This window comes from Mustela erminea, chromosome 16 (assembly GCF_009829155.1).
Source record: "Mustela erminea isolate mMusErm1 chromosome 16, mMusErm1.Pri, whole genome shotgun sequence".
Lineage (NCBI taxonomy): Eukaryota > Metazoa > Chordata > Mammalia > Carnivora > Mustelidae > Mustela > Mustela erminea.
This window is the reverse complement of record NC_045629.1, coordinates 13,903,610-13,928,790: the sequence shown is the minus strand read 5'-3', so window position 1 is coordinate 13,928,790 and position 25,181 is coordinate 13,903,610. Positions and strand designations below refer to the sequence as shown.

General features: G+C 41.4%; 1 protein-coding gene across 2 annotated transcripts in view; it reads right to left on the bottom strand.

Annotated features, from left to right (window-relative positions):
• Positions 1-25,181, bottom strand: part of CLVS1 (clavesin 1) — a 179,900-nt gene that overhangs the window by 150,635 nt on the left and 4,084 nt on the right. For both annotated transcript variants that reach the window (XM_032316770.1, XM_032316771.1), the window contains exon 2: positions 15,939-16,566. In XM_032316770.1, the coding sequence (XP_032172661.1) occupies positions 15,939-16,393 (455 nt within the window). In that variant the 5' untranslated portion in view covers positions 16,394-16,566. The remainder of the gene's footprint in view (positions 1-15,938; positions 16,567-25,181) is intronic.

Sequence of the window (25,181 nt, the reverse complement as noted above, 5' to 3'; positions counted from 1 at the left end):
AGGAGATAAAATATTTGCACACTAAATTGATGAAAAAATTAACGAAGACATAAATAAATGGAAAGACAGTCTGTATTTATGGATTATGGTAATCACTATTGTTAAAATGTCCATACTATACAAAGCAATATACAGATTCACTGCAATCCCAATCAAAATTCCAATGATAGTTTCTACAGAAATAGAGAAAACAATCCTAAAATTTGTATGAAACCACAAAAGACCATGAATAGCCAAAGCAATCTTGAGAAAGAACAATGCCAGAGGAATCAAAATCCCTGATTTTAAACTATATAAGGGTATATGATAAAAAACAGACACTTGTATCAGTGGAGCAGAATAGAGATCCCAGGAAAATACTCATGCCTGTATTATTATAGACAAAGCACAAAAAGCATACTTTGGGGAAATGTCATTCTCTTCAGTAAATGGTGCTGGGAAAACTGGACAGTCACATGCAAAAGAATGAAACTGGACCCCTATCCCACGTACATGATACACAAAAATTATCTCAAAATAAACTAAAAACTTGAAGACTTGAAACCATAAAACTCTAGAAGGAAATATAGGTAAGCTCCTTGACATTGATTTTGGGAATATATTTTTTTGATCCAACACCAAAGCAAAACAAAAAAAAACCAAAAAACAAAATAACCAAGTGGGATGACATAAATCTAAAAAGCTTCTTTCTGCACAGCAAAGGAAACCACCAACAAAATAAAAAGGCAACCTACAGAATGAAAGAAAATATCTGCAAACCATATATGCAACAAAGGGCTAATACTAAAAAATATAAAAGGAACTTACACAATTCAATAGGAAAACAAACAAATAATCCAATTAAAAATGGGTAAAGAACCTGAATAAAATTTTCCAAAGAAGATATACAAATAACCAAGAGGTACATGAAAAGATGTTCAACATTATTAATCATCAGGGAAATTAAATCAAAACCACAATGAACTATTTCCTCAGACCTGTTGGGATGTCCATTAGCAAAAGAAAAGATAAAACAAATGCTGGTGAGAATGTGGAGAAGGAACCTTCGTGCACTATTGGTGGGAATGTAAATCTTGGTGCAGCTACTATGGAAATCAGCATGGAGGTTTCATAAAAGATTAAAAAAGAGGACTACCATATGTACCAGGTAATCCCACTTCTAGGTATACACCCCAAAGAAATTGAATCATTATCCCAAAGAGGTGTCTGTGCTTCTATGTCTGCCACATCATTATTCACAATAGGCAAGGTTGGAAACAACTTAAGTGTCCATCATTGGATGAATGGATACAGAAAATGGGATATATAGAGGTAGACAGATAGATAAACAGGTAGCTAGATATAGATAGGAAGATATAGATATTATTCAGCCTTTAAAAAAAAATGAAATCCTGGCACACTTTTGACAACATGGATAAAGCTAGAGGGCATTAGGCTAAATGAAATAAGCCAGTCAGAGAAAAACATATTCTGCATGGTATCATTTATATGTGGAATTCAATCCCCTCCCCCCCAAAAAAACAAGAAAAAACTTCAAACTCATAGAAATAAAGTGTTGAATTGTGGTTGCCAGCAGTTGGGGGTTGGGGAAAATAGGAAGAGTTTGCTAAAAGGTTAAAAGATGAAAAAGGTTTAAGAAACTAATTTATAACATAGTGAATATAGCTAATAACACTGCACTGTATAACTGAAATTTACTAAGAAAATAGAACTTGGGTGTATTCACCAAAAAAAGGGGGCGGTATATTTGAGGTGATGGAGTTGTTAATAAACTCAATGGTTGGAATCTTTTCACAATGCATGCACATAACAAATCAAAAAGGAAACAAAAAATAAATTTATGAGTCTTAAGATTAAAAATTGAATGTAAGACTATCAACTCTGTGTCCCTGGCATCTAAAAAAACATCAGGCATCTCAAAAACAAATATTTATTGAAAAAATAAATAAAAATGAATGAAACAAAAAATATATAAAAATAAAAAATATATCAAGTTCCAAGCAGGATTTAAAAATATGTAGATTTAAAAAACCAAACACCTAGATACAACTGTAAAACACCACAGACCAAGAGAAATTTTAAAACCACCAGGGAGGAAAAACAGATTACCTGTAAAGGAATGTCAGTTAGATTGACAACCCTCTTTTTTAAAACAACCGGAGTACAATTAATTAATGTTTTCAAAATGTTGAGGGAAAATCGTTTTTAATCTCAAGTTATATGCCCAACTAAATTATAATTTGAGAGTAAAGAAAAAATAACATTTCAAACATAACAAACGTTGTTAAGAAAGTTCACTAACCACAGCTCACTTCAGTAAGGAGACAAAGTCACAAAGAAAAATGAGGTACAAGTTTCAAAAGTGAGCCAAGAAATTGTTAAAACACCTTGATAGATTTAAACAGGAATTAATTGCAAGCAATAACAATGACAGTAACAGTGGGGTCGAATAAGTGGTAGGACTAAAACAATAGACAGCAACAGTTTTTAAAGATGGGTAAGTTCAGAGACAAATTTTCTTCTATTATTCTGGATGAGAATGGAGAGATTGACTGACTCTGAACTTTTTAGCAAAATCTACTGGTAAAACAACTATATTGAAATTTGGAAGATGACATGTAAAATGATAGGAACCAATAACTTCTAAACCCAAAGGGTAGAAGCGAGGAAAAGCATGAAAAGAATAAAACCCGATTAGACCAAGAAAAGCAATGTTTAATGAGAGCAGGCTAACAAAGCATTGCACTGTGAAGCAGGGGGAGGTGGGGACTGTCATGGACTCCTGATGGGCAGAGAGACTGGAACACCATTTCTGGAAAGCAATTTGACTATATATACCAAGGGCCATAAAAGTGTTCATTGCTTATTAATTCAACCTCCCGGAATTTATCCTAAGGGGGAGAAAGTAAAGATGTGGAGAAATATTTATATAGAGACATTCCTTATATCATAATTTATACTTGTCAAAAATGGAAAATAGCCTAATGTCTAAATTATTTGAGTTTTAAACTATTCAATCATTATTTTGTTTTCAATGCATATTGAATAAACTAATACAGTAATGTGATATAATTTTAAGTTAAAAAATGCAGAATAATAAAAAGTAGATGATAATTACTGAGTGCTAAGTATGATCAGTCATTTTTCTGAGGCTTTTCTTATAGTAATCCCTTTAATGCGCATGATAGCACTTGGAGGTTGATGCTATTATTATGATCATTTTATAGGTGAGGAAATCAAGGTACAGAGTATTCACTTGCTCAGGCTTAGGCAGCTAGTAAGTGGTAGAGTTCTGATTCATACCCAGGCAATCCAGCCACAGTGTTGAGCTCTTTACCACTGTGTTGTCTTAACTAGATTCAGGCCAATTGTGTGTGTGTGTGTGTGTGTGTGTGCGCGCGCGTGTGTGCAAAATATATCTTAATTCTCGGTGTCAATGGTTATTGCTAAGTGGAGGGATTATGAATAATTTTTAATATACTAACACTTTCTCCATTTTCATGATTTCATTTTCAAGTGAAAATGCTGACTCTTACAACCACACAACCCTTCATAAAGGATAAAGCCATGAGCCCATTTGATAACCATTCTATAATACTATCCCTGTAGGATGTTTGCCTGCCCAGTACACCATGCAGTTGTACTCACGCGTAAACCAGCAGATGAATAAGCTAATGGGGAGGTCCTTAATCTTCTCTGGGTTGTGAACGGCTTGAGAATCTGGTGGAAGCTGGATCCCTTTTCCCCCAATATGTGAATCAAAAGATTCACATATTCCCAGTAGCCAATTATAGACCCAAAGTCCCTGCCCTCTTAAGAATGACCCAAGTTAAGGTGCTTCGCTTTATCCACAGCGTCAACTTCTTGGCCTACTGCCAAGAACAAGGAAGAAAGCACCTCCTGTGTTTCAATCCCTGACTAAGGTGTCTTTGACTTGATGATCCTTGCCCTGCAGGTGTCCCTGCCCCTGTCCCTTCCTCTGGGTGACTGGATACTAAAGGGACCAAACAACAGAAATTCAAATCTATCAATATAAAAACCATGGCATGGTGAGGCAGCTGGGGTCCTGTGACATATAAGAGAGTAGTAGCTCCAGGGAGGGCCTGAAGGGGATAGACTCTGTGACAGTGCTGTGTGAATCACTTGGAGTAGGGGTGCTGAGAAGACAGGCATATAATAAAAAATAAACAGAAAAATAGGCCACTTTATTTTGCCTAGTATATTCTTGATGAGAGACAAAGGCTTATATTTAATGCTAGAAAAGTCAAAAAATGAAAATACAAAGGATAAAAAAGAAAATCAATACAAAGGATAGACGCCACTTTGATAAAAATGGGTTTTAATCCAAATATAAATTAAGATATAGGTCTTTTCCTGCTAGGCTGAGGGAGCTATTATAGAGAAGAAGGATACATAAGTCAGAGGGTATATTGTACATGAATCCAAGGGTTAGAGAAACCTTGGAAGAAAAATCGCTCAGGTTTTCAGTTCTACGCAGTTCCAAGTAGATGCTACAATGGAAGGGCCTTCATGCCCTGCCTGCTGGTGCTTTAGGCAGAATCATATTTCCGAGCATATAGATGAGATGTTATAAAATTCATGCTCCGCTACAGCTCATTTACTTTATCCCTTGGGATTCCCCAGAAGTCCTCATCCAAAGCACAGAATTCAACAAACTCAGTTTTCTGACGTCCTAGCCCACAGAAAATTAGGTAGGAGAGAGGGTTTTGGAGCAACCCCACTAAGAGTCAAATATTAAACGCTAAGAGGATATGTCCCCCCCACGCACACTAAAAAAGGATTAGGAAGCATATGGAGCAAGCCAGTATGGACAATGTGGCATAAGGGCGAGCCCATATGCCCCAGGAATCGCCATCCTGATAGCTGTATTTCTTAGCCCAGGGTACAGTAATTTATATGCATCACACTCACTACTTGTCATGAAGAAAGTGTTCAGTTATATTTAACAAGGTAGGGAGTAAAAAATGCATTGTGTTTGCTTTTTAACCAAAACTGAATAAGATAAAACTTTAAAATTGGCCCGTAGAAGGCCCTCAACTATTTGAAGACTTCACACCACTAGAATACCCTCTTCCCTTACAAAGATAGAAGGTAAATGAGGCGTTACAGTATTATTCTGGGAGATTTCACAGATTAAATATCAAACTGCAACGCTCTGCCTACAGGGGTGTAATATATTAATCAATATGCATGCTATAAAATTATACGATGGATTAACTCATCAGAAACCCATGGGGAAATGTGCGATGAACAAAATCTACAAAAACTTGTCCAGGTGAGGAGGACATGAAGTAGAAATCAGAAGCTGTTCACTAAGAACGAGGCAGGGGGTCAGGTTCCCATTCCCTGACCTCTGCAGGGAAGGTAGAACCCTGAGCAGTGATGCTTTCTACATGCGAAGTCTATTCTTAACTTGGTCTGATGCACAATGACACAGCTAGAACACAGAATTTGGGAGATGAAAGAAAATGATGACAGTCATGCACTTCACACCATTAAGGGGTGATGGGCACCTGAGCTCGTCACACGGTGGATGGAGCCCCTGGGGAACCCACAATAATGGCTCCAATTCGGGGTCTGGGTTGCTTGTGATGTTTCTACAACAATCTCGGTCTCCCTTCTGTCATGCTGAGAAGCACTGGACACGGAGTACACAGAACACCCCAGCCTCTTCCTCCTTCCTTCCCAAGTTCAACTGCACACAGCTCCAGTCCCCTCCACAAGAGTGTAGTTGTTGAGAAGAGTCTAGAAAGAGCCTCTCTGTTTGGGCTTTCCGTCATTCCAAACTTCTCCCCACAAGTCAGCCGAGGGGATTCTACTGAGAGCCCTACTCTGTACCCATGGATACCAAGAAGGAAAAAATAGCGTTCTGCCTCCAGGAGCTTCCCTGCAGCCTGAAAAAAGTGTGCAGCAAAGTCGAGAGTGGCAAGAATTTGGGGAAGAACAAAGGAGAGATCAGTGCTGCCCCAGTCAGGGGCAAAGCCTCTTAGCATGAATATGAGCTTTGAAGGATGAGTAGCACTTGGTTTGTTCGTAAGCCTAAATCCCAAATTCCTTAGGGGAAGCCTGGATAACTCCTGGCCTCGCCTACCTCCTCAGCTTCCTCTCTCTCTGTGTGAGCCATCAGAGTCTATGCTCAGTGCAACTCACCAAGGCTCTTCCCATGGGACAGGCTCGCTCTCACCCTAGGTCCCTGCAAAGTGCACTCTTTCTGTCTCCGTCTTCCTCATATTCACTTTCCTCTACTGTTTAATCTTACTTCCTGGAGACAGCTCATGCCCCCAGGATGCCTCTTTTCAGCGCTCCTGGAGGGTCTGTGCTTGCCTCATGAGAGGCATGATGACGACTGCGTAGGAGAATCTGCAGAAGCAAAGGCTGGGGAGGGCTGGGACAAACAGGGGGAGGGGACGAAGAGGAGGGTGAGCCTTCTGACTTGAGCAGATGACGTCCTTCGGATAAGGAAAGCGATGCCAAATTCTGAAGGTTTTATTTGGTGCAACGTGTGACGAAGAGACTAAACCAGCTTTACTAAGGAGCGATTAAAGACTTCTGGGCAGGAATTCCACAATGAATTCTGAGCAGAGATTCAGTGACACAATCCCTAAGAGCAGACCTCAGATATAATCAGGCATCACGACGAAGGAGAAAGGGAAATACTCACACCGCTAGCCAGCCTTGTGATTTCATCCAGAAGAAATACCCTCTCTCTAAAACAAGGATAACAAGATCTCCTTCACAAATGGTTTGTGAGAATTAAGTTAAATAAAACAGCACAAGGAGACGCTTGATGCCCGGGAACGTCCCTACTGTGAACATTCTCGAATCCCGAAAGGCACTCGGTGTTCCTTGTGGGAACGCCACCTTTGCAATTAGATCCCGAGACACTCAGCAAGAAGTGCTAGAGATAGAGAAGACTTAAAGGCAAAGGGAAGAGAAAAATGATGAGAAACAGGAGGAGAATGAGCAACGAAAAAACAACACATCACTTTAAAGCCTTCACAACAAAATGTACCCTCTCTTTATTTTCCTATCCGGTGCTACATTTTGCCAGTAGAGTAGCAATAACTTCTACTGCTTTATAGTACACTCACAATAAATGGCTTCTGAGGCCTGATTTACCACCTCAGGGAAGTGCAGGCATTTAATCATTCCAGCAGCTGCTCAAGGTTCTGAACATCCCCGTTCAGGAGCGATTATCGAGGAACCATATTGAAAGGGTAAGAGAGCCGGTGGCTTCTTAAAGCGCTGAGTTTCAGGGTTCAGGGGCTGTGGGGGTTGAAGTCCGGGCAGATGCCAAGGGGCTTCCTCCTCAGCACTGCATTATCCTCCTTGTAAAGGAGATCAGGAGATGCTTCCCGGTTTACTGAGAACCAGGGAAAGTGGTTCATCTCCAAGAAGAGCTTCACGTTGTACAGGGCCTTTTCCTATAAAGCGCTCTTTCCAGAAGTCAGGCTTATTCATGAGAAAATCAACAGTGAACACAGCATACAGGCAACCCCACGCTTAAGAAATTGCCCTTTCCCCATGCCCTCTTTTCCCGATGCTGGCCTTCACGAGACCTAGACCCAGGTCATGCACTGACGGCAGCATGATTAGAAGTCAAGGACTTGAGAGCGAACTCGGTGTTGGCTGCCTTATCCGGGCCATGCCCTGAGAAGGAAGCAGTTATTCTTAGGCCCTCAAATTTCTAGCCATCGGAGACTTTTTTTTTTTAATCTGCAGGGTAATAAGGGTTGTGTCTTGTAATCTCCTGGGTTTCTAAGTGTGAATTTGGGAGGAACAGCTGGCCTGGAAAGATACGTTGTCAGTAAAATCTGGCTCTCCAGGTCCTTGGGGCCCCTTCTTACTACGCAGCTGCCTTGCTTTTACAATACGCAGCCAGAGCCCTGTGACATCAGACATGTCTCCGAGGGCCAGCCCTCCCGTCAGGCAGAGGCATCATCTCCAAGCAGACCCGGAAGGGACTGGTGTTAGCTTGCTTGCTTACTGATACGTCCTGAGAGCCCTCCCGAATGTCTGATTTAGTGGCCCCCAAATTTGGCAAATAAATTAGATCTGAGATCCCGCCTGTTTTAGCTACTTCCCAGGGGTGTGATCTTGGATAGCTTACCTAACCTCTCTGAGCCTTAATTTTATCATCTGCAAACTAGGGATATTAATAGGGCATTACTGTCTGCCACATGGTTAGCATTTGGCAAGCAAGTTTGATTTGGTGGTTGTAATAACCCTCCTCTGTTCCTTTTTGCTCATTTCCAAGCTCATCACAATGGGAAAGTTGATCGCTACCAGAGCAATTCCAGGAATGTATCTGTAGGAAGAACAGACGGTGAAATCTTTCTCTTATAACTCTCTCAATAGGCTTCGTGTTCTGGAGCTCCTGGTCTCCACTGGGCCTGCCGGGTCTCTGCTCCCCTCCCCAATGCTCGGCATGGCTTAAAAACTTGTTCCCCCTTGTGCCACAAGTTCTTAAACTGAAGACAGCCAAAGGGAATGAGGCGCAGACCCCCTGCTACTTACGAAAAGCTCTTCTGTGCTCTTGCAAAAGCCAAAGGTAAACCTCAATCAACTGGCTTATTTATAGTTTGAAGAGTTATATCCCACCTACTGCCTCGGGGTTTTAATCAGAAGGAAAAACCTACTTAATGTTCATCTCCCACTGCCAGATCACGCCACAGAGCTGTCGGAACGTTTGCCACGTCAGCCTTTTGGAGGTTGCCACAGGTCAGCAATAAGCCGTGGCGTTTGAAGGAGCTCACTAGCTCCAGCATATCCATCAGATAAATTACTGACTGGCACGAGGGGACGAGGAGCAGCTGAGCACCTTCCCAGAAAAACAAAAAACAAAAAAGCCAAAAAAGCCAAAAAAAAAAAAAAAAACCCAAAAACAAAAAACCCCCCAAAAAAAGAAAGAAAGAAAGAAACAGTGAGTGGAAAAGCACCCATCCCTAAGAACAGACAGCTTCCAGCTTGTTTTCTACATTTTAAAGCAAATATGACAGTGTCCTTGCTTTCAGAAGTGGAAGGGCTAGAAGGTCAGTTCCCTGGTAGACTTCATCTTCCAGTCACTGAATGCCGGGAGGGACTCGGGGTGGGTGGGGGACTGGTGTGAGAAGCTGTCCTGGGAGCCTGAGCTCCAAACAGGAATGCTTCCTTTGGACCCTCCGGAGCTCACACAGAGCTAGACAACCGCAGCTGGGATGTTTATGGAGCACATGAAGGAAGGAATGAGGCTTGGGTTCATCCCACTGAAGAAAGACAAGTCTGACCTCTTAATCAGCGTCCCAGCTGCTTTCGTACTGGCTCAAACTGAAGCAGTAAGTCCCTCTCTGCTTCCTTTTCCGACTCATACTTGGGACTAGGCAGACCCTTGACACTGAGCCTCCAGAACCATTTCAACTTCTCGTGTACCCAGCTTCTAATGCACGTTCTTTGATGTCTGAGCCCCATTAGAATGCATGCACAAGGAATGGCTTCACTGTGTACCCCGAGCCTCCGGTGCTTCTCAGCTAGAAGAGGGAGCTGAGGAGAAGGTGTGAAAAACCTAGATTTGGACCCTGGAGCCACACTACCATTTAGCAATGTTCCAGTGATTCAGATTTTGATTTGATTTGGGAACTCTCGAGTTCAGCGTAAGAATGAGGACATAGCTAGAGCTTGGCAAAAAAGCATAGCCTGGTTTTAGAACATTTCTAGAACTTTCCTTCAGGGGTTCTCAAAGTGGACTCCAGCTACCCCCAAGGGCTTTGGAAATGTGAAGGTGGCCTTTTCAATTGCCCCGGTGCCTGGGAGAGGGGATACTAAACATTCCTCCATGTTTACAGTCATATGCATTAAAAACTGAATAGCTCCAAATACCCATTGTGCCCCTTTTGAGAATCAGTGCCACTCAACCTCAGATCCCCACCCACTGTGACTCACTGCACTCATCCACACACACGTCCACCACCAGGAAATCTACTCACAGCCTTTCAAAAGCTGCGTGGATGTTCTGAAATATCTAATCACTCAGGGGCTGAACAATTGGCTCCAGATGTCTTTGGAGCTTGGAATTAGAAGCTCTGAGTCTAAGTTTTTCCATTGATGAGTCATTTAGTTCCTTGATTAGAAAGTATCTTCTCCTCCTCAAACCACTTCTTTGTCATCTGTCCCTTAGTGATACTCTCCAAATGGTTAATGAGCATTAAATCAGAAAATGTACATGGAAATGCTTGGGAACCATAAGGTTCTGTGCAATTGTTAGAGTATATAGGTATTCAGTATTACGTACTATAATATAATTGATCAGGAGCCAACTTATGGATTTTCTCTTCTGAAATCTGATTAGCCCAAGCAGTGCTAATATTGCCAAGCCATATTGGAGCCTGAGGCACAAGGGGAAAAAAAAAAAAAAATCAATGCTCTTATCCTTCCTTCTTTTTTTTTTTTTTAAATTTTATTTATTTATTTGACAGATACAGATCGCAAGTAGGCAGAGAGGCAGGCAGAGAGAGAGGAGGAAGCAGGCTCCCCACTGAGCAGAGAGCCCGATGTGGGGCTTGATCCCAGAACCCTGGGATCATGACCTGAGCCGAAGGCAGAGGCTTTAACCCTCTGAGCCACCCAGGTGTCCCTTATCCTGCCTTCTTTAAAATTTTGACATTTTGTTCATGATGTACTTTTTGTATTAATTTTGATTTAAAAACTTTTTTTGGAAAAAATATTTCTTTTGGAGTGCTTTGGTGCCCCCTTTAAATTTTACACCCCAGGGAAATGCTCTAGACCCTCACCCTTGTGCTGAAAGCTTGGCCCCCTAACCTTCCAACCAGTAGGTCGCTCTTTAGTCCAAACCTCTGGCCCTTGTGGGGAAAGAGAGACTACAAGATTCACTGCCTTCTTGTAAGAACTCTATATACCTGAAGGTAGTGATCAAGCTGTCCATTGGCCCCCTTTTCGCTCTACTGAATTGCCCTTACTCAGCTTTTCCTTCTGGTGCCCCAGCTTCCTGCAAAAACCAACTAGTCTTCAAACTGGTTGTTAATTTCTGAGCTTTTTAATTGTGAGAAACCAATAATACACTGACCAAAGAATATCCACTGTTATTTTATATATTATTACGTTCAATGTCTTTCCAACTGTTTTTCCTCCCATTTAAGTAGTTGGGGACAAGCTGGTCTACACCGGGCCCTACAGGATACTATTGTAGTCTATTGTGGGGTTTTTATTGTCTGGATACTCCTTCCCAAATGCCTTATAGCCTGAGACTATAAGCCTGCTAAGGCCAGATGATTTCTCAGAGCCTCCTGGCCACAGCTGAGTTACCCAAGAGCCCTTTGAAGCATGGTGGCTTGGGGTCTCTGTTGCTTTTTTTTTTTTTTTTTTTTTGTACTTTTCAAGGTGGAGGAAACTTGGTCATGGTTCAAATCCTACCATTTGGATTTGGAAAGTACATCTTGTGACTCAGTATCCTAGATAATTTGCCTGATTGGAATTTTTTTTTTTTTTTTAAGAAAAAACTGCCATTTGTTGGTTTTTAGACACCAACTAGTTTTAACCTATATTCATCATCACCCCAGGTGAGAAACAGGGTAATAAGGAACTAAGCAACTTGCTCAGGATAGCCCAGGGCTAGTGAGAAAGCAACTGGGCTATGAAGCTGGCTGTCTGGCTTCGGAGTTTCTGGGTGCATTTAATCACCGCTCCATTACGCCTTTCAGACACCATCAAGTAGGGCAATTGGGGTTAATCCTTGTAACAGCTCCACATGCCAGATAGTACATCTGTTTCCACCTAGTGAAATGGAGACTCCAGAAAGTCAAATAACTTAACCAAGCTTTACTCTTCTTCAGCTGCGTATGGGCTGGAGGACCAGGTACAAGTACGCGAACCAGAAAGAAACGAGAAATGGATTTCTTTTTTATCAGCTCGTAGGGGGCAAACTGAGTTTAGGTAAGAAAGGGCCAAGGGCTCAGGGAGCGGGGGTGGTCCTCCCCTGTGTCTCCAGTAGGCACCTCGCTGGTGAGCTGAAACGTAAATTCTGCTAGCCCAGAAAGTGCCAGCATCATTTTAGGAATAACTAGGTGAGCGCTGATTTCCTCTAACTCATTTCAGCGCAGCCTGGCCGTCTCAGGAAGTATAGAAGCCACAGAGCCCTCCACTGAGGCCCGATTTCTGGGGGAGGCCGGATCATGCTCCGGGAGCCCGGCACACCGGCCCTTCAGCTGGCACCGAACCCAGGCCCACAGAGCCCCCCTCATGTGTCTGGAGGACAGCGTTTCCTATCGCTCACCGCTCTGCCCTTTTGTTCATGCTGTCTGGGTTTAGATGAATGAGATTTACATAGTTTTAATAAATATTAATAACCATTTTAATCTCCGTAAACCTTTCATATGAGACATGCAAATCGCTTTCCAGTCATCTTAGGTGCCCAATGAGAGTGAAGTAATCATTTTGCAAAGCTGTGCCAACTCTTCCGGGCCTTTCGGGCCCCATTTAGGCTGGGTCTGTGTGACCGGGGAAATGTTCGGGGAGAAAACAAAGAAGTAATTAGGATGGGTGTGCAGGCAGACCGCACCCACTGGCCCATTTTCGTTTTTAGGTATTGTACACCTATCTTTATCTATCTACCATCCATGGTTGATTATTTTTTGTAGGGGGTGTTTTATAATATTACTAATAATACTAGCTAATATCTATTGAGTGCTTACCGTGTGCCAAACAATGAGTTGTGCTCTTCAAGTGCATTTTGTCATTCCATCCTCCCAACTGCATTATTAGCTAGATGACCCTCATCCCCACCTTACAGATGAGAAAACTGAGTCTCAAAGAAATTGCTGGTCCCAGATCATATAACCAGGAAAGCATGTGATAGTCCCTGGGTTCAAACTGAGGTTTGTTTGCTTCTAAGGATCTTTGGCTATCAATGGGAGAGCCTGATCTTTTACCTCCCTGTTGAAACCAAAAGATTTGGAACAAATAGTACTGTATAGTTTGGAGAAAAAAAAAATGCCTCAAGACTCAGCCTTTGTGGGGTGTGGGAGAGAGTGGGAGGGTGAGAGAAAGAGAGAAAGGTTACTTCGAAAAGCCTAGTGAGTTAGACAGCTATAAAGTGAATTTTAAAATCTCTTTCCATCCATCCATAGGATCAGGCTGAATGAGCTTTACAGTCATGGGCCATTAGAGCAGAGGTGTCTCAGGGATTACCTAGCTGGAGCTTCTTACTTTACACTTGAGGAAACTAAGGAACAGAGAACTGTAACTCATTCAAGGTTATCATAATTACAAACATTTGGGTTATTGTCCTGGAGCTTCGCTTCTTCTTACTATCAGTATTTGTTATTACTTGTTAACACATTTTGAGATACATTCGGGCCAATCACTGATACAAAATAAGATATTTTGCCATGATTTTTTTTTTTTTTATGTATAAATCACTACTTAGTGTCTTAGCAGATGGAAGGTCTAGAACACTTACAACTAAGAGCAAATGGAGACAGTATGATTGTTCTCCGGAATCATCAAAATTGGCCTGTTCCAAATGCCAAAATGTTATCGTGCCATTGTCCAAAGGATGGCTGTTTCCTCGGGTATAAGTCTGATGCCCTGAGTCGATGGGCGTGTGTGTGTCTCAGAAGGAATTCTCCTGTGGTCAGTCGATGTGCTGGCAGGGGACCTTGTGTTAACAGAGCAGAAACGAGAAAGGCATTTGGGCCCAGGGTGCAGAGCTGACCAAGCTCTAGACCGATAGTGTTAAAACCCTGCAATACATCTTCAGGATTAAGTTGCCTGATGCCAGCCTCCCAACCAGAAAATAGCCAGTGGTTCAAAGGTGTCTTACAATATTATCATTTTTAGGAGGAGGAGGAGGAATGATATGAAGTAATAAAGGGCCATCCTAGAAATTCCTTTTAGTTATTAGGGAGGGATTCTTTGATATATTTTAAGTTAAACCTGTGTCTCCCCAGGGACCATAAACATTCCCATGATGATATTTCTTTTTCTTTTTTTTTTAAGTTTTTTTTTTTAAGATTTTATTTATTTATTTGACAGACAGAGATCACAAGTAGGCCGAGAGGCAGGCAGAGAGAGAGGAGGAAGCAGGCTCCCCGCTGAGCAGAGAGCCTGATGTGGGGCTCGATCCCAGGACACTGAGATCATGACCTGAGCAGAAAACAGAGGCTTTCACCCACTGAGCCACCCAGGCGCCCCATAACCCGTGATGATATTTCTGTGAAGACTAAAGTCACAGGAGCTTGATTCATTCTTTCTTTCTCACTCAGATTTACTGGATATCATGCCATGTGCCAAAGAGATAAACATGAAAAAAAAAGGGGGAGGGGGAAGGGCAGTTTCCTGCCCTCAGGGAACTTGCAGCCTTGGGAGGAGGCCTAATGAAGAGTATACAAGTAAACACACGATTACAGTGAAGTCCTGTTAAGACAACTCTCAGGTCAGACTACCAGCGCTTCATGCCCACTCTGTGTTTCACCAGTTATGTGATACTGAGTGACTGACTTAATTTATCAAAGTCTGTGTCATCAAATGTGACATAGGGATAACAGTATTATCTTTCATGAAAAGTCGTCATTGGGTTAAATGAGACAATATATATAAATGCTCAGTAGAGTATATGACATAAATATTCCAAAATAATAGCTGTAATAACAATGTATTCTCCTATTACAAATGCTTTAGCAGAAATATGAACAAAGGAAGGGCACCTAACTGAGAAGGGTTGGGGGGAGGGATGGAGAAAAACTCTACAGAAAAGAAGCATAGAGATGAGTATGAATCAGTAGACAGACCGTGTCCAGGATGGTTGGAACTGGGGTAAGAAGTGGCTGGGCTCTCCTTTCGGTGCCTGATGAGGCAAGTCCAAAGGCTTAGAGACACGGAAAACGTCAGTTACTCAAAGCAAGGCTTATACTTCCTTCCAGCTGGACCAGATTATCAGGAAGGGCAAAGGGTAACACATAGCAGGAGAGGTACGAGGCAAGTCATAAAGGGCCTTACTTTGCTCTGAAGGCCTTCCAGGTCACTGAAGAATCTTAATCAGCAGAGTGACATTGCAGAAGGTTGGAAGGGTCACTCCAAAATGTAGACCCAAATGGCTCAGAAGAGAGCAGATCAGAGGAGGGATGCTAGGTAAGAGTCTGTTGTAGGAATTCAAGTGAGAAATGATAAGGCTCTCCATCGAGGCAGTAACAATGGTTGCAAAGAGAGGTGACGAGATTTGAGATGTTCTTAAGAAGAAAGGGGTGGGGCTTGGCAATGAATTGGATGTGAAGAGCAAAGGCAAGAAGCAGTTCAGGATGTCACTCAGGTTTCTGGATGGAGGGACTGGATAGATGAAAAGGCAGGGAGAGTATGGAAGATGGTGCGTTCAGTTTGAGACATGCTGAGTTCGGGGTTTTTATAGGGTTTTCAGGGAGAGATGCATTTCTGGCACTCAGAAGAAATATAGGATATTAAAGTCATGGAGAGGAGCCAAGAAATTATTTATGTGTTGAAAACATTTGATTTAAAACCATCTACTGAATCCATTTTTGTTGTTTTGGTTGTTAAAGATGAGAACACGAAAGACAGAATATATGGTTCTTCTAGAAGACCAGCTTTCAACTTTATTAAAATAAATGACCCGCTCTGATGAATAGAATAATGATTTCTAAGGTGTCTTACAATTCTAACACTATGATTCTATTGTTCCAAACCACAGTCGTGAATCCAGAATTGTCTTTTGATGACGAGTAATCTTGCGGCCTTAAATCATCTTTTGTGGCCTGGTGAAATGAATATATATATATATATATTTTTTTTTTAAATAAAGCCCCCACGTCACACATTTTTTGCATTTTTTAAAAACAAACGCCATACAGCCCCAAACATGCATTGAGGATGCTTACGAAAAGGAAAAACCAAGTAAAGACACTATCTACATTTACCTACTCTGATCCCAGTTGGCGGCAAAGAGCAGAAGAATCTTCCTGCCATAGTGATCACGGTTTTCCAGCACTCCAGGGAACCCGTCGATGAGAGCCCTCTTAATGCCAGGGTCATCAGCCTTGAAGTTTTTGAACATGTCCAGGTTGAGCTGACGGTACTGAAAGTACTGGGCCAGGAGTCTGAAGGCATCTGCTTGGTGAAACTTCCTGGCTCGGAGAAATCTCAGGATGAAGGCATCATCTGTACGTAAAAACCCAATGTCAGGCCTGGTGATGATCATGTCCCTGACTTGCTGGATATCCTGATGTAAGACATCTGGGTTCTCATTCAGTTCCAGGCGAGCTTTCTCTATAGTCTCTGGACTGAGTCCGGCCTGTAAATGGGTCATCTTGGCCGAATCTCCTTTCCACGTGCTTAATTTCTGATATTTTGGAAGAATGGAGACTGGTCCCATTCACCTGATGGTCTGCCGAAATCGGGGCCCATTCAACAGTTTCGTTACTACCAAGTTGCCACCAAAGCAGACAAATAGATGGTCTTCTTTCTGTTTTTGGAGAGCAGTAGGACATTCAGGTCTTATGTGGCGGGGGCCATCCAAAAAAGAAGCAACTCTGAGACCATTCCTTACTGCAAAACAAATGCACACAAGAGAGATGAAACAGTGACGATACAACATCTAGGCAAATTAATTGCAGCTGAGATAGAAAATCAGTATTGTGCTGGGGTTTGACTAGACAAGGTCTCCAAAGAATGAAGGGTACATGGTATAATTGGGGTTCCTGGGTGGCTCAGTCTTTGGGCATCTGCCTTAGGGTCAGGTCATGATCCCAGAGCCCTGGGATCAGCCCCACATGGGGCTCCCTGCTCAGCGGGAGGTCTGCTGCTTCCTCTTCCACTTCCCCTGCTTGTATTCCCTCTCTTGCTGTCTCTCTCTCTCTGTCAAATAAGTAAATAAAATCTTTTAAAAAAAATTTTAAAAATAAATAAATAAATAAAAATAAAAAATAAATAAAATCGTGTAATTGGCAGAATTTTATCCTTCATATCCTGAATGCATCATACGTGAATTTTTGAAAGATGTTTGGGAACTTCTTAGTTACACTGACTGGTTAACATAATAGCATACGGTCAGATTAGTTAATAGATGGCTCTTCCATTAATTACTCTCAGAAACGGTACGAAGAGAGAAAGATCCCCCCTCTGCGGCAGCCTGTTTTATGGGGCTATTCACGGTCCTAGAAATTATGGCTGCTGTACAATTTATTGCTCCCCATTAGCCTCTTTTCTCAATCGGAAGTACCTTTCACAGAAATGTGCCCTCCCCCCTACCTTTTTAAAAGGCAGTCGTTTGCATCCCAACAATAAAAAAGGGACTGTTAAAGGTCACTCTAACCTAACCCCACAGGTACCTAATTACTCAAAACTGAACTAACAATGGCCTGGGGGGAAAGGGGAGGGTGGCCGCCTTTTGGCTGGAAACCTGACCTTCCATAATCAGATTCAGTGGCAGTGAGAAAGAATGCTCACGTGTGGACATTACGAGCAGCTTTATTGTTTGCCTTTGTTACTCTTCCGCAGGAAAGGCAAAGGGACTTGAAACCCAGGAGGACTCCCTGCTCCCATTTTTTATGATTTTCTTGTTGTTCTGAGCTATCGTTTTACTTATGATAATGACTGAATCTCCTCAGATACATCTCTTTTGACTTCTACACCTCCTTTTACAGAGGAACACCCCTATTATTTACATCTTTCTCATTTTAAATATAAATGCCCTCAGACATCTGTTTGTTGTAACCCAGAAGTTGCAAAAATCAGAAGACATATAAGGTGTAAATGAACTTGAAGGCATGTGTTTTTTTCCCCAGGTCTACAGTATTTACAATGAGAGGCAGAATATTTATACCCAAACTAATTATTATTGGTACTTTTTTATCATACAAAATAATTTAAGATTTTATTTATTTATTTGAGACAGAGACAGTGAGAGAGAACATGAGCGAGGAGAAGGTCAGAGGGAGAAGCAGACTCCCCATGGAGCTGGGAGCCCGACGCGGGACTCGATCCCGGGACTCCAGGATCACAACCTGAGCCGAAGGCAGTCGTCCAATCAACTGAGCCACCCAGGCGTCCCAGTCATACAAAATAATTTAAAAGACAAAACTGATTCTTCTGCCTAATTTAGGACAATCAACTCACACGTTTCTGCTTTATACTGTGATATGGAGGAGCTGAAGAACAGTTCAGGTAACTGGATGTATTCATCTTCAAGATAATGAAATAAGACAAATTTTACAGATAAAATGTTGGCTTTGTAAAATAACTTGTAAGAAAACAGCATTTAGTTCTGTAACATGTGAAAATGAGAAATAAAACAAAGTCTTCATTTTCACTAATTTTAAGGACTTAGAATGGTAAATGGAAAATAATGCTACGAACTATTCCCAGGATTGGAAGAAACTTCCGAATCCTTCTAGCTCGATGTTCATCTGATGTTAAATGTCCCTATGTAGTAGCCTTACCAAACCCCTTCAGAAAGTTCCTGTGTTTGATGTCTCCTCTTCTAATTCATCCCCACACCGACAGCAACGTCTTCACGGCTCCCACCAACCACTTGAGCAGAATGATCATATAATTTACCATCCAAATTTAAACACGAGGGGGCACTTACAATAATAATAATGCTAGAACAATAGCCATAAACTGGGACAAATCTCAGCAAACCCAGACAGATGGTCACCCTACTAGAGAATGATCTTTTTGTTCCTACATCCAATAGACAAATTTCAGTCCTCTTTACGAGTGAATTCTATCAGTATTTGATACTGATGACTTCATCCTTCTTAAAACTCTCTCCAGCATTCTCCCATTCTTTTTTTCTCGGACTCCAGACACCCTGATTCTTCTCTCAGCCTTGCCGACCCTTGTTCTGTCTTCTCTTTCTGTGAACACTTGAGTATAGTGTTTCCAGGATCCTGCCCCGTGGTTTGACCACCTACATGTAATATGACTTCTCTGTATGGCTCTCTCCTGGTCTCCAGGCTACACATTCAACCACCTTCTCAACAACCCCACAGAGATGTCCTCTGGACACCACACATTCCATGTGCTTAAGCCTGAACAACTCCTCCTTCCTCATCCTGAGCTCACTCCTCCACCTCCATCTCTTAGTGACTGACATCTTCTGTGCCATTTCCCATTCTAGAAACCCGGGAATCTACTATTATCTGACTCTCTCCCTTCTACCCACTTCCAGACAATTAGTTCCATAATATTTCTTAAATCTGCCTGTTTTTTTCCATCCATTTTTCCTGTCTTTTTCTGGGTCATATCCGTCTTTGTCTGTTTAGCCCTGTAACATCCTCTCTATGGTGCCCCAGCCTCCAACCTTGCCCTTCTCCCCCCGCATTCTCTGGATTCTACTTGAAATCTGCTCATGCCATTCCTCGATGGACATTGACCAATACCTGCCAGTTGTCCCAGAATGAAGTATAAAACCATGTAATAACGTTTCCAAGACTCCTCATCATTTTGTCCTTATCTCTTTCCAGATTCACCAGCCATACTCAGCCACGTGAAGTTTCTCCTCACTTCTGTGGGCCTTGACAAAGCATGACCTCTGATGAATTCTTCTTCACCCTTCAGGATGCATCTGGACACCATTTTCTCTAGGAAACCCTCCCTGACCTCCCAGGTCACTGGCAGTCCCACAGCCCCAACCACATCATGTCATTGCCATGTCCCTCTCTCCCTCTTTACTCTAAAGTCCTTGCTGAGAATTGCAGGATCTCACTCACCTGTGCCTCCCCAAGACAGTGCCTGACACAAAGAGTGTCAGCCCATGAGTGGAGCAACTTGGCTGTGTTCACTGTCTACCCTCAATGCCTACAACAGTGTCTACCACACAGGTGCCCAATAAGAACAGAGAGAATAAATGAATAAAGAAAGTAACCAAAACATTATTTCAATGAGTGAGTGGTTTCCCCTGCTGTTGGGTGCCTCTGAACCATTTTCCTTAAATGATGGTGTTGCAGCTGACTTTTAATTGCCCAGGAGAATTCAGCCTAGGCACACTGTACTTCAGATCATTGCTTCCCTGAAGCAGGCTGGGTGATATTCACAGTTCCTAGCCACGGTACAGGATGCTCAGAGCACCAGTCATAGCAACAGCTTGTCCCCTTCAGAAGATTTAAAGTTACACACCTTACAGTTCAGGGAACTCCATAATGTTTCTGAAATAAATTACTACAGGTTCAAGGGGAGAGCTGAGATTGCATTTTTCATGACCACCTCCACACATAGTTATGCTTCCAATCTATAATATAGAAATAAATTTGCTTCAGTTTTACATCTTTATTCTATCCTCGGCGTACGGTAGAAGCTTCTGGGGAGAACACCCAAGCCAGGATCACTTGAGATAAAATAGATATTTTCCATTAAAGGCAACTACTGCGCTTCCGAAGTCTGAATCATCTGCTATTTAAATAACAACTTTAATTGTTAATATTTGTGGCTCAAAATGCTGTGCCATTTAAGAGTGTTCTCCAGGATGTGGTGTTCTTACTTGACTGCCATCCTTTGTTCATGGGAAGGATTTGGTTCTCACTCAACTTTTTTGAACTGGTCAACTAAGTATGAAAAGATACACTGGCATTGGTATCACATGAAGAAGTAGGAGTGGTTTTCTGTCCAGTGGAATGAATAATAATAATAGCTTTACTTTATCATATTTATAAGTATACTTACTATGTTCCAGGCACTTACCTATTCTCTATTAATATATTACATTATTTGATCTTTAGAACAACTGTATGAAATGAGTGTATTATTGTCCCCATTTTTCAGATGAGGAGACTGAGGCATAAAATGGTTAAATGAGTTTCCCAGGGTTGCATAACTGCTAACCAGAAAAATTGGATTCAAGACCAAGTAATCTTTCTCCGGTCCCATGCTCTTTCCTACTGTGCTTTTCTGCCCCTTAGGTGCAGTAAAGAGGCTCTAGTATTTACTACGTAAGAGCTATGTGACCTTCAGCAAGTCATCTTTCCTCTCAGAAACTTACTGTCCTTTACTAAAATTCCTTCAAGATTTACCATTCCATAAACCTAAACATGCTGAAGGAGTTCACAGATATTCTTAGGTACCGTAATACCACACCATACAGACGTCCAGTCTTGTCTCTGATTCTTCCTCAGAAGAGGATTGAAACTATTTAAAAATCTAGCTGTCTATGCCTTTTCCAGCTGTTAGAAATGTTCACTTTCCTTTGCATATCTTCCTTTGGCTAAAATGCCGATCAAAGATCCTGCCATTCTCTTTGAAGGATTGATACTTTGCCATGCCTAGCAGAGTGCCAAGCATGATTTGGGCACCGAAATGTGCTTGATAATAAAAAAAAGCATGTTAGGCAGATTCATGTGAGCCTCAGAAATCATCTTTCCCATTGCTGTTTGGGTACAAGTGATTCGTTATTTAAACATTGTTACATATACATGGAGAGTAACTTACCACACCCTCTGGGGCACCCAAGGCAGAAGCTACCTTCTACTTTAAATGCATGCTTTTTCTAATGAACTAGAAATTTAAGTAGTAATACTATTTTGTATGATAGAGAGGAAAGAAGAGTCTTCATATCATGATATTTAAAATCATGGTATCTATAGATTTACGATTCCCAGTTCATCTCAAGTTTCCATTAGAAGAAATTTTTTTAAAAAATTTTATTTATTTATTTGACAGAGAGAGCAATAGGGCACAAGCAGGGAGAGCAAGAGAGGGAGAAGCAAGCTCCCCACCAAGCAGAGAGCCCAATGGGGGTCTAAATCCCAGGATCCTGGGATCATGACCTGAGCCTAAGGCAGATATTTAACCATCTGAGCTCCCCAGGTGCCCCTAGAAGAAATCTATTTGTATATTTCCTTATACAAAATTCAGTTATGGGGCTCCAAGGTGGCTCCGTCAGTTAAGCATCTGAGTCTTTATTTTGGCTCAAGCCATGATCTCAGCGTTGTGAGATCAAGCCTCATATCAGGCTTCATACTCAGTGGGGAGTCTGCTTGAGATTCTTTCCCTTTGCCCCTCCCCCACCCCACTCCTGCAGGCTCTCTCTCTCTGTCATACAAATAAATAAATCTGAAAAAAAATTCAGTCTTAAAAAGGTGAATTTGTACACACACATACACACACACCTATAAAACATACATCGTAGTATTTATGAACTAAGGAATCTATGCAGAAAAATCATTTTAGAAAGTACAATAATCCAAATGAAATTGACTTCAGTTATTTTATAATATGTTACTTGCATTTATTTCATTGTCTTCAAAAACTCACATTAAATATAGTGGGAAACAATCAGACTAATAATAACCGCACCTTGTCTACAGAATATGTAGGTGAGTATGTATTACTTCAAAGCCTTTTACACCAATTATCTTTCCTCATTGTTACATGATCCTGCAATAGGTAGGAAGAAGAAGGATTTCCTGGGAGATACTGAGGATCATGTGAAATGATGTAGGTAAAAGTGTTTTGGAAATAAAAACTCCATCTTACACTTACTGTGATCTTGTTGATCATAGTTTTATGGTTCCAGGTTAAAAGAGATTGAGTCTTAGAACAACAAAGCACTTGTCTTAAAGTCAGAAATAAACTAATGTTAAAAATTGGGGGAAAAAATAAATATTCACTGAGCGTTTATTATGTACCTAAAGCTTTGTTGTTCTACGATCTAATCTCCACACCCACCTTTAAAGTTGGGTATTTATTAGATGAAAGGATAAATCTGAGATTTAGATAGATTAATTATAGCTAGAAGAATGAAGATTGACACCACAACCTCCCTGATCTAAGGCCCATGTTCTGTCAATGACCTCGCCCGGCTTCTCAGCTTAGGTCCTTTCTCTACACCACTCTGGATGCCTGTGCCCTCCCAATGACTCATTCACACAACAGGCACACACCTACACTCCACCAGTCCTAAGGGAGATCATTTAAAGCATGTTGTAAAGTCGGCCAGATTTGGGGAGGAAAGAGTATAATGTTGTCATGACCAGAAAGATGAAATCTATAAAGCCTAGATATTGTTTGAAATATAAGAACATCAGTAAATAATGGAAATGTCTCAAATATGTATTGCTTTGAGATGTTCCTAGTAACACAGAAGAAACATTTTAAGTACACATAAATTTAAATTAATACAGTAGAAAATGAGAAATTATAGCCGTATTTGTTTTATAAGAAAAATAATGAAAGATCAATCTGAAGGATAAAACTTTCCACATGAAAGTCTAATCAACTACCTCCTCCATTAAGGTGTGAAAGTTATGTCTCCAAATTTTAAAGGTATATTGAATTAGGTCAACCCTGATGGCTCTTCAACTTTCCAAAATGTCACTTCAAAATTTTTAACTGAATATTTTTTCCCCTAGGAATGCTGAAAGGAATTTTTATACTGAATGAAATAAAAATAGATGTTGCTGATACATCTAGACCAAAATTGAAAATCACAACGAGCAAAAATCTTTTTTTTTTTTTTAAGTACAACTGTATTTGAAATCTTTCCTGAAAGATGATATGCTCCCTTACAGCTGGTGATACATAACATTTAATCCTCAGATTAAATGGTGCTAACCAGAAGAGGTTGTTTTGTTTGGTTTTGTTTTATTTTTTTGTTTTTTCCAAATAATGAATTTGAAATTGACCATGAGGGCTTGTAGGATTTCTCTGCATAAGTACTGGCAAAGGACTCGAAATCCTGTGAGTAACAGATTGGTTCCCAATCCATCAGCATTCTATCAAACATTACTCAACTTGCAGATGCAAACTAGCTATGCCGAGGGCAGGGAGAGAATTCCAGAAGGATAAAGGAGAGGCCTTTAATCATCTGAAAGTGTAATGTGACCAGAATTTAGCCTCTGGCACACCTTCAAATGTCCATCACCTTTAACTCAGTCCTAGCCCAGGGCTTACCCTTGCCATATAAATATTCATTGTGTTGATTCCCTTGGCTGTCTTTAAAATAGCAGCTAAGCACTGTCATCTGCTCCCATTTGCTCTTGCTCTTAAGAAAGATTAAAAGTAAATTGGAAGGAGTTTAATCAGAGTAGAGACACTGTGAACTTCTACCCAAAATAAAGGCCAGATCAGAATTAGAATCGTCTGGAACTCTGACGATGGACTTTTTGACAGAGGATTGTGTCCTGTGTTCTAGAACACCTACACAACTTTTATTCTTTTAGCTTGCTTTGGGGCAAATAATACAAGTTGAAGGAAAAGACAACTGGCGAGGAAGGCATGGGATTTTTCTGCCTCCTCATGGTAGGAAAGTACTTAGTTGAAGTAGTGTTTACCTTATAACTCACTGTATTCTAAATAAAGACAATCTACAGGGAAAAATTTATTGAGACATAGAAAATTAGACTAAAATGCTTTTCTATGCTATTAAACTATCCCCATAAGTAGTCATTGGCAGTCAATGCCCCAATTTAAAATTTAATTTCAGTTGTGCTTCTTAGGAGTATCAGCGGGAGGGGAAGGAAAAAACATACAAACATGCGACTCTTCTGTCATCCAGGGAAGAGGGTATTTCTCTAAGAATAGACTCTTTAGAGGAAGAGGATCTGGAGAGATGTGAGAAAGGCAGGGCTCAGCCAAAGATGGCCACTGAATCCACTTGCCCTCTTTCCCTCTCAGTGTTTTCCCCAGCATGCTGAAGGGACTGGGACCCTTCTTCCAGATGTGCTTGGGCAGATGACGTCAACTGCAGGGATCAGTTAAGAAAACTGCCAGGTGAAGGTGGAACCCAACAAGGTGCGCCTGGCTGAGGTGGGAAGGAAGGGGTTATTGGTATCCCTTTCTACTCAACTACAGCTGTGATGGCTCAACTATATTGCCTAGAGTGGTCTTGGTTTTGCTTTACTTTAGTATGAGTGCCGTTTTTTACTACTCAGACATTAAGGTGGGACTGTTCAGAAAGAAAGAAACTGTTGTCTTTGTTTCTCATAGTGGGTTCCGTGGCTCAGTAGCATCAGCAGTACCCAGGCAGTTTGTGTGTGCACTGTTTGGGAAGCCCTGCTCTAGAGGATTTGTAGTGATTCCAAAGGGTTGAGAAGGTAGGTTCATTATCTCTGAAGTCAGCTCACACTGTCTGTGGACAGCAGCGTGACTCTGCCCAATGGGAGGGTACAAACAATGGGTGCTCACTCCATTTGGATACCAGCACTCATAAAAGCTCATTAGTTCAC